The 12840-nt window shown below is 56.0% G+C and overlaps 1 protein-coding gene across 1 annotated transcript; it reads right to left on the bottom strand.

The window, feature by feature from the left end:
- Positions 1-5690: 5690 nt before the first annotated feature.
- On the bottom strand, positions 5691-9791 carry LOC137450671 (protein Wnt-11b-like). The gene is made up of 5 exons (XM_068157488.1): positions 9717-9791; positions 9372-9601; positions 8545-8822; positions 7690-7982; positions 5691-6845 (listed from the first exon to the last, which is right to left on the bottom strand). Exons 1-5 carry the CDS (start codon positions 9782-9784, stop codon positions 6671-6673), a joined length of 1044 nt encoding a protein of 347 aa, XP_068013589.1. The 5' UTR covers positions 9785-9791; the 3' UTR covers positions 5691-6670.
- Between the last annotated feature and the right edge of the window lie 3049 nt (positions 9792-12840).

The raw sequence follows: 12840 nt of genomic DNA, 5'->3' as shown, positions 1-12840 counted from the left end.
GCGGCCGTTAGTGACACTCCGCCACCCCCGGCACCCGTCCCTCCCGGCCGCCATCTTGGGGAGGGCAGCGGGCGCGGCCGCCATGCTGGTAGCGGCAGATCGGAGGCAGGGCTGGCCGCGGCGGGGCTGGGGCTGGGGCTGGGGCTGGGGCTGGTCTCTCCGCCCGCGGCAGCGCTCCTTAGGAGCTGCGCTCGGCGTGGCCGTGGGCGCTGGCCGGTGCCCGGTGCTCCCGAAGCGTGCCCTGCGGGTTCCCCCCGGCACACACGCTTTCCTGGCCCCTGCCGGGGAGCGGCTGGGGAAGGTGCGCTGCTGACTACAGGCGCAAGTGAGGCTAAGTGGAGAAATGGACAGGATGGCGAAACAGCGCCGGAGCGGCTGGGAGCCATCCGCCGCCGGCACAGCCACCGACTCGCGGAACGGCTTGGGTTGGAAGGGACTTTCAAAAGCCATCCGGTCCAACCCCCTGCTGTCGAACCTGCGGCTAGAGCAGGCTGATCAGAGTCCTGCCCAGCATCACCTGCAATGGTGCCGGGGATGGGGCATCCACCACCTCTCTGGGTAACCTGCGCAGTGTCTCACCACCCTTAGCACCTTAGCACCTCGGGTGCGCTTTGTATGACCGCACCAGCAGGAGCTGGGACATTGCTGGCCGTGCCTCCCCCCCTCCATCAGCAGCACCCCCGGGGTGTCCCAGGCAGGTGTGGAGGTCACAGAGAATCTCAGAATGGTCTGGGTTGGAAGGGATCGCCAAAGGTCGTCCGGTGCAATGCCCTCTGCACTCAGCAGGGACATCCTCAGCGAGATCAACTTTCCCAGAGCCCTGTCAAGCCTCACCTTGTATATCTCCAGGGGTGGAACCCCAACCACTTCCCTGAGCAGCCTGTTCCTGTGTTCCACCACCCTCCTGGTGCAGAACTTGTTCCCCACATCCAATCCCAGTCTGCTCTTTTCTAGTTTGAAGCTGTTGCCTGCCCCGTGTGCTGAGGCAGATCCTCAGTCTGGAACAGCAGGTGACATGTGAGTTCCTCTTCTGCTCTTGGGAGAGCTCAGGTGACATTAAGCCTTAGGACAGCAGCTGGGTTCAGTGCAGACTTGTGCTGTACAGGATGAGTGCTGCATAGCCTGGGACCTAAATCTGGCAGAGGATCCCAGCAGCATGCAGTGCACAGTGTGAGCAGAAATTTCCTTCTCCTCCCTCTCTCTCTTCTTTTTACAACACAGCTAAGATGGGCATTTCTGGTTGATTTAGCTGCTAAGTCCATTGTTACAAGAACTGAGATTTCCACAGCCATAAGACAGGTGAGGATTAAAGCTGGGCTTTTAGGAACTGCTCTTGGATCCTTAGAAACACAGAGAAGTGACTTAGGTGTGAGAAATGAGGGCTGGCTGGAAGCACTCCCCCTCCAAGCATGAGTCAGTTTATGATTTAGTCTGTTTGTTTTCTTCATACCTGCGTGAGAGAGGTTGATAAAAAGTTACTCATAAAACCCAGAAGAGCTGTGGATTTAAGGTCCCCACTCACTGTACCCTCAGTGCCCCCAGTGGTGTCACTCTCCTCTCACCCTGCCCCTGTCACCGCTTTGCTCAGCCTGCAAAGGCAGGTGCCAGCAGAGTGAGGGATGAGAGGAGCTGGCTGTGGCATCCTGTGGTGTTCCTTGACGGCAGGAAGGAGGTGAAGAACAATGCAGTGTCCAGCGGTGGGCAAATTAATGAGTGTAATGATTGGAAGTGGAATGGGGCCTGGAACCTACAGCTGGTTGTTCTTTACTAGCAGAAGATGCTTTGGCATCTCCAACAGTTGCAAGCAGTTCACTTTTATCACAGTATCACAGTACATTAGAGTACATTGGAAGGGACCTCAAGAGATCATTGAGTCCAACCCCCCAGTCAGAGCAGGATACTGTCAGAGCAATACATGGGTTAACATCTGCAGCAAAGCTTTCAGCAGCACTTTTAGGGATCAGAGCCAAAGAGACTGCTGGAGCAGACTCCTCTCTTGGTGCATGATCTTCTGTGTCACCCAGAGAAATCTCTGGGCAGTTCACAGATCACCTTTCTACAGGATATCTCTGTTTAATCTTTAACAAACACTTCCTTAGGGCGTTCTCCTCGGGGGCCTTCACCTCTCAGAGCAAGCCAGGCAGGTCCCTAGGCTTCTTCTTTGAGGTGTTGTAAACAGGCTGAGGATGGAGCTTGGGATCTCAACCTGCTTCCCTTCCCCTTAAAACTGGGGGGGTATAAGAGGAACAGTTTGCACCCAGATTATCAGTGACAGCACAGAACAAGCCTTGAGCAGCACATTATTCCCACTCAGCCTAGGAGAAGGGATGGAGGTTTGCTTCCCCTCTGACCCTTGCACAGCCATCACCACAGCTGTCCTTCAAGCTTGGTTTGCAGCCTACTTTCCCCTCTGGTCTTATGGCTCTTACTCACATGTGTTGCTTTGACCCTGCTCCTCAGCTGAAGACCCCCCATAAGGACAGTCCCCATTCTTGCTTGCCATCCTTAGGGCATCTTGGTACTGCTGAACACTCCAGAAACAAAGGAGAGATGCAAGGGTTTTCCTTCAATGAAAGCTTTTGCTCCTGTTTGTGCCCTGGGGTGTGATAGTGCAGGCTCCAACCACCCCGAAGGTGAAAGCAACATCCTCCAAATGTTTACAGTGGTGCAGATGGTGATCAGCAGCTGAAACACCACAGCGCCTCCCCACCTCCCTGTTCTGGCTGGGCTTTCTTTGTGAAGAGCACAAACAAAAAGCAGGTGGAGGTCCTGACCACTGGGACCAGCCTGAGCTGAAGGGGAAGAACTATCCCAATGTGCACAGAGTCCTTCTTCCTCCAAAAGGCTTACTTGAGAACCAACAACTTGTTGCCTTTCCCTTCTGGAATGAGTTGTGCAGAAATAATAAATGATAAAGAAAGAAAAGGAAAAAGGAAGAGGAAAAAAAACCCACCAAAGCAAAGCCCCAAACCAGCAGTGCTTTAGCAGCAACGTCCAAAGAGCCCAGGAAAATCACGCTCCTCTCTCCAGCCCTCAGTGCCCGCACAAGCCTAAGCAGCAGGGAGCGATCGCATTCATACCAGGATCACTTCTTTCAAACCCAGATAGAAAGCCCCAAGCAGGAGCCAAGGGGAGGCCTTTCAGGGCAGCCCCTTCTGCCTGCTTCTCGCCCCTTCTGACGCAGAGGGGGTGGCTTTCTTCCCCGCACCAGCCCTTCCTCAGAGCCGCCCCGTCCGTGTCAGCTCACAGCGCGAGGAAGCGAGAGACTGCCGCCACGGCCGTGGAGAATTCAGCTCCAGGGAGTCCTTCCCAGAGAGACAGATCAACAAAAAGCCACAAGCCATCGGGGGAAATGGCTAATGACAGGAAAGTCACGGAGGTAGAGCTGTCACATTAGCAGCGAGCCCAGCCAAGCAGAGGGTATTGACAGCAGCCTACCGCAGGCTGCAGAGCGCCGATTGTGCAAGAGGGGCAGAAGGGACACGTGAGGAAGTGTCTGGAGGCCTGCAAAGCCACAGTGCTTGCAGGAGATGCTCTTGGTTTCAGGGACAGTGCCACCATTCTCGACCTGTTTATTCAGGTCCTGCAGGGCTATCTGCCAGAGCTGGAGGTGTCTGGGGTGGAAGCGAAAGCGCAGAGGGTGAGAGCAAAGCCTTCTTGCACCGATTCCTCTGGCAGAAGGTTATGCTGATTGGTGCTGGTGGACACTACAGGGTGGGATCAAACGTCTGGCTCTTCCCAGGTTTTTACCTCAGAGGGTGATTGTGCTAGCCCAGGCTGGGGGAGGGGGCTCCGTGTTCCCCTGACACCTTCATGATGGCTTTTGTGCCCACGCAGGGCCAGCAGATGGATCCCCTTAAGCCCTGGGGCCAAGTGCAGGGTTTATTCCCTCTGGATCTCTCTTCTGATACTGTCAGGCTCTGACTCTTGGTCCCTAGGAGATTCTTCCACTCCCGCAGATCTCACTAGCCTGGTAAGCCCAGGTGGTGGCCCAGATTACACCACCTCCCACTCAGAGCATTGTCACTTAGCTGTCACCTCCCAACCGTCCTCCTTCCTGCCAGCCTGACCCTTTGCATCCTTCCACTAATTACAGAGCTTTCCGATTTCCCGCAGGACACAAACAGAGCCCAGGGTCCTCGGGGCTGATTGAGCCCTCTGGTCCTTTCCCAGCTCTTCCCTGTTGGGCTTGCAGTCATCCCGACTGCAAGGAGTGAGAGAAGGAGGAGAGGACTCTGCATATTCAGCACTTGACCCTGCCTTTTCCCAGGCAGAAATTCAAATGGGACCTCTCTAGGAGGGAATCACCACATCTCCCGCGGGCATTCCTTGCTATTGTGACTCCTCTCCTCTACCCCGGGCCAAGTGTGTTTGTAGTTACCAAATGCAAATCACATTTCCCACCCTCCTGGCTGAATCTCTCACTCCACAAGATCCTTCCCCTGTGTTTTTTTTCTCACCAGTTGGTTGTGCAACGCTCTGCGGAGCTCTCAGTCCCTCCTGGTTTCACCTCCCTCTGCCCTGGCCGAGCCCAGAGGTGGCCAGAGGGACGGTAGTTAAGTTAAGCAATCCTCCTAATTGAGTACCTGCATCAGCCCTGGACACAGAAACGGCAGCTGCTTTGCAGCCCAGCGGCTGAAGGCTTCCTTCTAACCCCTGACTGCATTTTGAAAGGAAAACTCGAGATGGCTTTTTGGCCCTGGGCAGCTGTGACTTTCCTCTCCCCCTGGGCAGGCTGGATCTCAGCAGCCAGCCCGAGTCGATGGCAGATTAACGACGGATACCGGTGGCTAACTGGCTTGGTTCGCTAGGTGAGCTTCACCCCTGAGCACTTCAACTTCCAGCTCCCAGCCTTGTCTCAAGCCACCTTTGACTCTCAGCTCTTATTAACCCACAACCCTGCAGCACATTAAGTGGAGGGGATGGTTTACATGTGGAGCTCATAAACTGATTGCATGACCCAGGGCTGTTCAAAGTGATTGACTGGCTCTGGAAGTGAGCAATCCTGCAGCTGGACTCGGGGCTGAGCACAGCCAGCTCCAGTCAGTGCCAGCCACAAATAAAGCAAAGCACACACAGGGCTGCCCAGAGGCTCTAGGTCATGGTGTGAGCTGTGGGGAAGTGCCCAAGGATTCCCATCACCTTTACCTGTCCTCCTCATGCTGTGGCTTCTCCTCAGCTCAGCTCAGTTTACATTCATCCTTTCTCTGCAAAGGCTGCATGGCCAGGAATCTCTCATTCCATGCAAGCACTCAGCCAGCTTCCATGCTAGGGGAGCTGGGGGCCATCAGAGCCCCATCCCTTGCTCTTCACACACACACACACACATGCCTGGCTATTCCAGCCCACATCCACAAGGATCCCAGAATAACCCCAAAGTGCCTTGGCTGAACCCCAGGAAGCCAGACTCCTTGCTGACTGGTCAGAGACCTGAGGAAGCAGGTGACAGAAAGCTTCCAAGAGATCTTCCATCTGTGCAGGATTGCAGAGGCTGACAGACAGCTCTAATTAAAGACAAACCTGGGCCCACAAGCAGCAGGAAGAACTGAAGCCAAACTGTTCCCCCACTGTGTGTAAGGGTATGGACTCAGGGAGCTTTAGGCTCATGCTCCCTGTTGACAGCTCAGGAGATGGAGGAAGGAGGTTGTCCTGGGAAAGATGTTGCAGAGATATGTGATGTAATGCATTTATTTACACACCAGAATCCCACTTACAGTAAGTATGGAGTAAAGGTTCATTCTTACTTCCAAGGGCCTTGGAGTTGTGTCCTCTCTCCACACCAGAGTGCCAGCTTACCTGGTGTCAAAGGGGTGGAAGAAGTGGCTGAAGATTTTAATGGTCTAAAAGGAGCAGGAAGGACAAGCCATGGGTATGCTACACCTTGAGCAGGCTTCCACCTCTGACACAAGCCCAGAGGGCAGAAGTTCCAGCTCTGCCATGGCTGCCTCATTAACACAAGGCTGCTGGGTGCAGTTGTGCCATGCTGCCCTGCTTCTGCAGCTCTGGGACAGCTCCTGACCCATGTGCCATCATCAGGCATCACTGAGAGCAGCAGCAGTCTCCATGCAGGTTGTGGGGAGGACTGATGAGCAATGTGTCTTGGAGCAATACCTGGCTCTGCATCTCAGATGCTGCAAAGGGCACTGGACCAGCATTTGCTCCTGAGGGAGGAACATTCAGCAGTCTTGGGTGAGTCCACAGCAGAAACCTCTCCATGGAGGAGCTGCCCATGACCTCCTCACCCAAAGCAGCTTTCTTCTCCTGCATCCTTCTCCTACCCCACTTCCCATCCATCACTCCTGGCTTTCAGGCCACTGTCAGAAACCTCCTGCCAGGGAGACAATGGCAGCCCAGGGTCCCCATTCAGCCCTGGAGAAAAGGGCTGGCGCAGGCAGAGTGATAAATGGCTTGTCCCCAGCTGGAGACAGAGGGATGGATGCTCCCCATCAGCTGCAGGAGGGCAGCCCTTTGTCTTGCTCTGGAGAGATGGAGCAGAGGTTTGCCTCCAGTCTTCAGCTTCCCAGCATCTCTCAGTTTGGGGTCTTCCATGCTAATGCAGGGGTCCAGGCCTCCTGCCCAGTGCCCTCCTTGCTGTAGCTCAGAACATCCCTGGGGGCTGGCGTGTGGTCTCCAGCTGTGCCCTGGGGCTCTCCTGCTGCCTGCCCTGCTGTTATTTGCAGACATATCTCTCCACCTTCCGCCAGCACCTCTTGCACACCACGTAGCAGCACCAGTGGTACTTGCAGTGACATCTCTCCACCACCTCCTCCGTGTAGGTGTTGTAGCCACGGCCGCAGCACATCAAGTTGCAACTCTCGCTGCCCGTGGAGGTCTTGTTGCACTGCCTGCCAAGGGAAGGATGCAGGAGCAGAGCTGAGGGAACATCCCTGCCCACCCTTGGTGGTGGTACTGACACAGCTACCTGCCCTGGCCTCCTTGGTGGTGGTACTGACACAGCTACCTGCCCTGCCCTCCTTGGTGGTGGTACTGACACAGCTACCTGCCCTGGCCTCCCTCCCACCGCTTAGGTGCTCCTAGCAGGAGGCAGCGAGGTGCAGGGAGCAGCTTGCAAATGGGCTGGTGGCAGCTCAGCGTTGCTGTGGCAGTGTTTGGGCAGCTGTGGCTGAGGTTGGGCACACTCCCTAACATGGTGGGGTCAGGAATGTCCCATGGAGAAGGAAGGGCAGATGCTGGGACCAGGAACTTCTGCTAAAGCTAACAGGGATTGTGAATCACAGCCCTGAGGCAGCCCTGGCTCAGCCCTCAAGAAAGGTTTCTTCATCCCTGTGAAAACTCCCCCCAAGCAGCAATCTCTTCAGGAAGAAGACACCTGGCAAGCACCACAGGCTCCCAGGGCTGCTGAACCAAGCTGGTTCCCAGCAGGTAGCACCCAAAGGTTGCAGGGAAAGGTGGTACTTCTCCTCCTGAGTCTGCCCTGGGTGGCTCCTGTGCTGAAGGCTGGAGCTGATGAGCTCCCAGTGAGAGCCCTCCCTTGCCTTTACACCTGTGTGGCTCTGTAAGAACAACCTCTGCATCCCTGCCCTCCTTGGGACTTTCAGATGCAGAGATTTCACAGCAGTCTGTGGTGTCCACATCTAGCAGGGGTTCGCCCATCCACACCAACCTCTGTGGTGCAGACACTGATGAAATGAGAGGCTGAGCTAGTGTGTATTTGCAGCAGTTTCTTACCTGTCCTGTGTCCCCAGAGAGCCCAGGTGTACATTTGGGGTGCAGTAGTCAGGAGAGTTGATGAGATAGACCAGGTCTGTCTCTTGCACTGGCCTGACACCCATTTCTTTGGCTATCAGCTGCTTCCTGGGCCCTATGAGCCTGTGGGTCACCTTGATGGCTGCCAGGTACTTAGATTTGAGGTCAGAGGCAATTTCATCCAGCTTGGGCAGTCCCTTCCAACAGGTCTTCACCGAGCAGGAGCCTGAAACACCGTGGCATTTACACTTGGTATCCAGGGAGTCACTCACCACCTGCAGGGGACAGGAAAAGAACCACATTTACTTCTGCCTGGCCCTGGCACCCAACCCACAGTCTGATTTGCAAGGGCATCCACGGGGAGTTTCAGGAGATGAATGAGCTCAGCTGCTTATTGCCACCTTTAAATTAACATAATTGGGTGATCAAGGACTCAGCTCTCCTTCATTCCTAACCCTTGGGGAGCTCCTTGCTGGAGCTTGCAGCGGGGCTGGTGGCCTCCCACCCAACACGGGTGCAGGAGGGCATGAAAGCACAAAACCCCACAAGTCTGGGCATGGCTGGGGAGCCCAACGGGCTTCTGCTTCCTGTGAGGGGGTGGAAAGAAGTACTGGAAGTACTGGTGTGGCACTAGCTTGTCCTAGCTGTGGAATGGGTGCAGGGATGCTTGGGGGGTGGGTAGCAGTGGGGGTTGTCTCTGCAAACACTTCTCACTCGGTTTTAACCATTTAGTCCCCTCCTGACAGCATCCCAACAGCCTGGCTGGAGTCTACCCCCTTCCATTAGGCACCTCTGCCCCCCCAGGCTGCCGTGAGCCTTGGTGGGCACCGCACTCACCTGCCTGCCCACCACATTGTTGTGCAGATGCATGGCTTTCAGCGCTCCTGTCCCCAGCTTGCTGGACTTTAAGGGACTGTCAGCGAAAGCAGCACCAAGCTGGAGGCCGTAGGCCAGGTTGTCCCCGCAGCCCCCCCATCTGAAGTCCGGGCTGGGGACCTCCGAGGGGCTGGAGCCGCAGGAGCAGAGGGGGAGCTCTCCCGAGGCGCAGGCTTGGGCGATGGTGTGCGCGACAGCGGCGGCGGCCAGGGCGTAGACAAAGGCAGACTCCCGGGTTCCTGGGAAGAAGAGGGGGAGATGTCCTTCCTCCCTGCCCAGCCGAACACCTCTCCCAACGATCTCACAATGCAAATGAGGATTTTGGGGTTTGTTCCAAGAGGCTAAACCCAAGACACGAGGCTACTCTGGCTCCGTAGTTCTAACCCCTGCCACCCGTGACATTCTGCTGTGTCCCCACCTCTCTCCCCTCCTTTTTGGGGCTTCCAGCAGCTGGGTGGTTCGGTTTTGGTTTTTAATGGAGATTCATCTCCGTCATCTCCTGCAGATCTGAGATGCACAGGGATTAACCACAGTAGAATAAAGGCAAGTAAGGGGTATCCAAGGCAAAACTGAACCCCCTCAGCTACCACCTACTGAAGTGCTGCCCACCTGGAAAGCCAAGTGGGGCAGAAGGAGGAGCACGGACACAGAAGGTGGAGCATGGACACAGAAGGTGGAAGAGCACGGACACAGCAGATGGAACACCTTTTACCTTTCAGGTCAGAGCAAAAGCTGGGAGGCCAGAAGAGGAGCACAAACTCAGCGGGAGGAGGAGGAGCATCCTTTACCTTTGAGGAGGTCAGGGCCGAAGCTAGGGGCGTGCTGGATGGAGGAGCAGTTCCACCTCATGTCTGCAAAGGTCTTCTGGCAGACGCTCTTGGTGTGGTGGGCGGCCCGGACGATGCTGTGCATGACCTCTAAGTTCCTCCGGCACATCTGGAACTGGTCCGGCACCACCCCGGCGAGCAGCCGGCAGTGGTGGCTTTCGTTCCAGGCCACCCTGCTCTCCGTCAGCCCGCTGCGGGGAGAGGATGTGTCAGTGAAGGGGGGACCACAGGCGTCCCTCTGCGGGGAGGGCGAGCCCCGGAGAGGGTACTGGGGAGTGGGGACGTTCCCCTAGGGCCGCTACTCACAGCCACTGGATGGCTGCGGAGAGCCCAAGCTGGCAGAGCAGGGTGGCGGCAGCAGTGGGGTGGCCCATGGCTGGGGCTGGGACCCCGGGGCTGGGGCAGGAGCCGGGGCTGGAGCCGCTCGGCTCCACCGCCCCCTTTTATAGCCTCAGGCAGCTCGGTCCTGCCCCCCCGGGGAGGGGAACAAAGGCGGTTTCGGTGCCATTCACAGCGGGTTAGGGCCGTGGAGAGGGGGGAGTGGAGGGGGACAGGGCTGTTACTAGCTGCGACCATGCCCAAAGCAGCGCCTGGGGAGCGACTGAGAGGTGATGGGGAGCTGGGGGCCACGGGGGCTGGCAGGTCACCCCACTAAGCGCTCAGCTGCTGGGTACCCCTCTGTGTCCTGTGAGCCACAGAGCTGCCCCAGTGCTGGATCCCCTTCTCCACCTTTGGCATCTGGACCGCAAAGCAAATTCACATCTTCGCTCGGCCTGGCAAAACTCCTCCCTGAAACTGGCTGACAGGGCAGGGGAGGGAGGTCAGTAAAGGTCAGAAGTGGTTGGCAGAGGCTGACTGCAATTCCTGCCCTTTTTTTTTCCCCTTCTTATTTTCTTTGCAAGAGGCATTAAAAAAAAAAAACATTTTCCTTGCCCCAGAAAGAGTGAAAGTCTCAGTGTCTGCTTCCTCTGCCCCCAGAAGCCCCTGAGAACAGCCAGGGCTCCGCAATAGCCCAGACTCCAGCTGCACAGATGGACACTGGGCATGGGTGTGAGCTGCAGCAGTGCTCATCTCCTTGCAGGGCCCAAGCTCCAGCTGGCAGCAGGGGTGCAGCAGGGGAAGCAGAGCCTGCTGGGCCGGGGGCGGGGGGCATGGCTTGGTGGGGCATTTCCATGGCTTCCACATGCTTGTCACAAGGTGCTGTGCTCTCAGCCTTTCCCTTCCCTAAGCAGAAAACCAGAAGCACAATCTTGCTGCTGTGGAGACCTTCAGGAACCAGGTAGGCTGGTGTTTTCCCCACAGTGGGAGGTGACATTAGGGAGAAGCCCATCTGACACCAGCTGCTTCTGGGAACAGTCACAGGTTGAGGACCTCTTGCTTTGGGCTTCCACTTTCTCCCTCACTGTACAACTTCCTCTCTCACTGGAAAGTGCTTTCCCTTTACAGAACATAACTGAGTGGTTGGTTTGTATCCACCCCCTCCTCCCCCATGACCTTCCTTTGACTTGCTGTCATGTGCACCAAAGCTAGGACATGCAGCCTGAATTGTTGACCTTCCCAACATATTCCCTTGGGTTGAAAAGGCCAAGGTGCATTGTGCTGGAGCAGTGGCCCATGAGGAAGGGTCCTGCTAGGTCACTCCCAAATCCCAAGCAGAGTTACAAGGGGCTTAATTAAAAGGACAGAGAGAAAAGAAAGAGAAGTTGTGTTCAGTGTCCCTGCAACTGCCTGGCTCCGATCCCATTAACCTTCTCTCCCTGATGCCTCTGGGCTGACACCAAAGAGCTCCAAGCTCTTGTCAGCTGGGGAATGATTTTTTCAGCAGGAGCAGGAAAGGTGCAAGAGAACTGCAGATTTGCTGAGCTGCTCGTGGGGATGCATGGTTTGGATGTCTCTGTGGAGGACATGTGGCAACCATCATCCATGGATTTCTTCTTCGGAGTGGTCTGAGCAGGAAGCCAGCCCAGCTCTGGGCATCCTGCTGGCTGAATATTGCTGAGCTGGGACTCCCTGCTGCAGGGCAAGAGGAGCCTTTTCTTGCTGCAACCAGCACTTAGCTATTTCAGGGTGGGAGATGCAGGAAGCAGAGCCACTCTTGGAGGGGGCAAGGGATAACCCAAGTCTGCAGTCACTAAACACCAAAGCCTCTGTCTCTAAAATGGGGACTAAGATGATTAAAATAACAATCCTGCCTCTTTTTGGGGACAAGATGAAGCCAGAAGGCAGCAATGAGCATACTCTCTCCTCTGCTGCTCCCTCATCAGCCCAACATAGAATCATAGAACTGTCAGGGTTGGAAGGGACCTCAAGGCTCAGCCAGTTCCAACCCCCTGCCATGGCCAGGGACACCTCACACTGCAGCAGGTTGCTCACAGCCACAGCCAGCCTGGCTGCAAACACCTCCAGGCATGAGGCTGCCACCACCTCCCTGGGCAACCTGTGGGAGGGAAGAACTTCTTCCTAACATCCAATCTGAATCTACCCATTTCTAGTTTTGCTCCATCCCCCCCAGTCCTATCCCTCCCTGACACCCTCCAAAGTCCCTCCCCAGCTTTCTTGTAGCCCCCTGCAGACACTGGAAGGCCATAATTAGGTTTCCTTGGAGCCTTCTCTTCTCCAGACTGAACAGCCCCAACTCCCTCAGTCTGTGCTCAACACCTCCCTGAACACCCTTGTTCTTCAGGAAAGATGCTGTTTGCTGTGCTCCCATGGTACCTGGGGCTTGGAACTCATGTCCCACACAAGATCAGACTCCACTTCCAGCTGGCAGAGGTGAACCCAGTCTGCTCCTACCAAGGGCTCTGCAATGAGAGACAGTCCCTGTCAAGTCCCTGGCATCAGGGATTTTGCTTGCACACAGCACAAGACCCCAGGGACTGAGGTAGAAAAGCCCTGTGAAGCAGCAGCCACTGCTGGGGCCAGATGCTGGTGCTGTGTGGGACAGGGTGGCAGCACCCTGGGGTGCCCTGGGACTGTGCCATATGACCAACAACTTGGTGTCATGAGCCTGCCTGGGGCAAAGCTGAGGTCCTTTGCCATGAAGTTATCCTTCCTGCTGATGGAGACTGAGGTCAGGCTGCTCTCATCACAGTGACACGTTGCAGCTTCCACCTTTCTTGACTCAGTTGTGTCCTGCTGGTGCTTGCTGCACTCTGGAAGTCCCTGATATTTCTTCCACATCTCCCCTTCCCACTCCTGGCTTTTGCAGATACTTCTCTGCCCTTGCCCTGAAATCAGACAGGTTCTCCCCTCTGCTAGCCCAAGTGCCCCTTTCACTCCATCCCCAGGGATTCTGGTGGTGTGAAATCAGACTGTCTGTGAGTTCCCTTTTCAGCCCTGGGCCTGGAGGGGGACATTGCAGGGGAATCTGAGCAGCTTCTCAAAGCATTAGGAATTTTCTGACCAGCTCCAGTGGCTTCTGGTCCCTCCC

The sequence above is a fragment of the Melanerpes formicivorus genome, unplaced genomic scaffold (genome assembly GCF_026170545.1).
Source record: "Melanerpes formicivorus ecotype bairdi unplaced genomic scaffold, bMelFor1.0.p_v2 SCAF_37, whole genome shotgun sequence".
Lineage (NCBI taxonomy): Eukaryota > Metazoa > Chordata > Aves > Piciformes > Picidae > Melanerpes > Melanerpes formicivorus.
This window is presented reverse-complemented; position numbering and strand designations above follow the sequence as displayed.

Excerpts from the sequence above, each read along its gene's own strand:
- LOC137450671 (XM_068157488.1), bottom strand. The coding sequence starts at position 9,784 with ATGGGCCACCCCACTGCTGCCGCCACCCTGCTCTGCCAGCTTGGGCTC. Across the intron at positions 9,602-9,716 it reads TCCGCAGCCATCCAGTGGCT|CGGGCTGACGGAGAGCAGGG; the intron begins GTGAGTAGCGGC and ends CTCTCCCCGCAG. Across the intron at positions 6,846-7,689 it reads TCTCTGGGGACACAGGACAG|GCAGTGCAACAAGACCTCCA; the intron begins GTAAGAAACTGC and ends TTCCCTTGGCAG.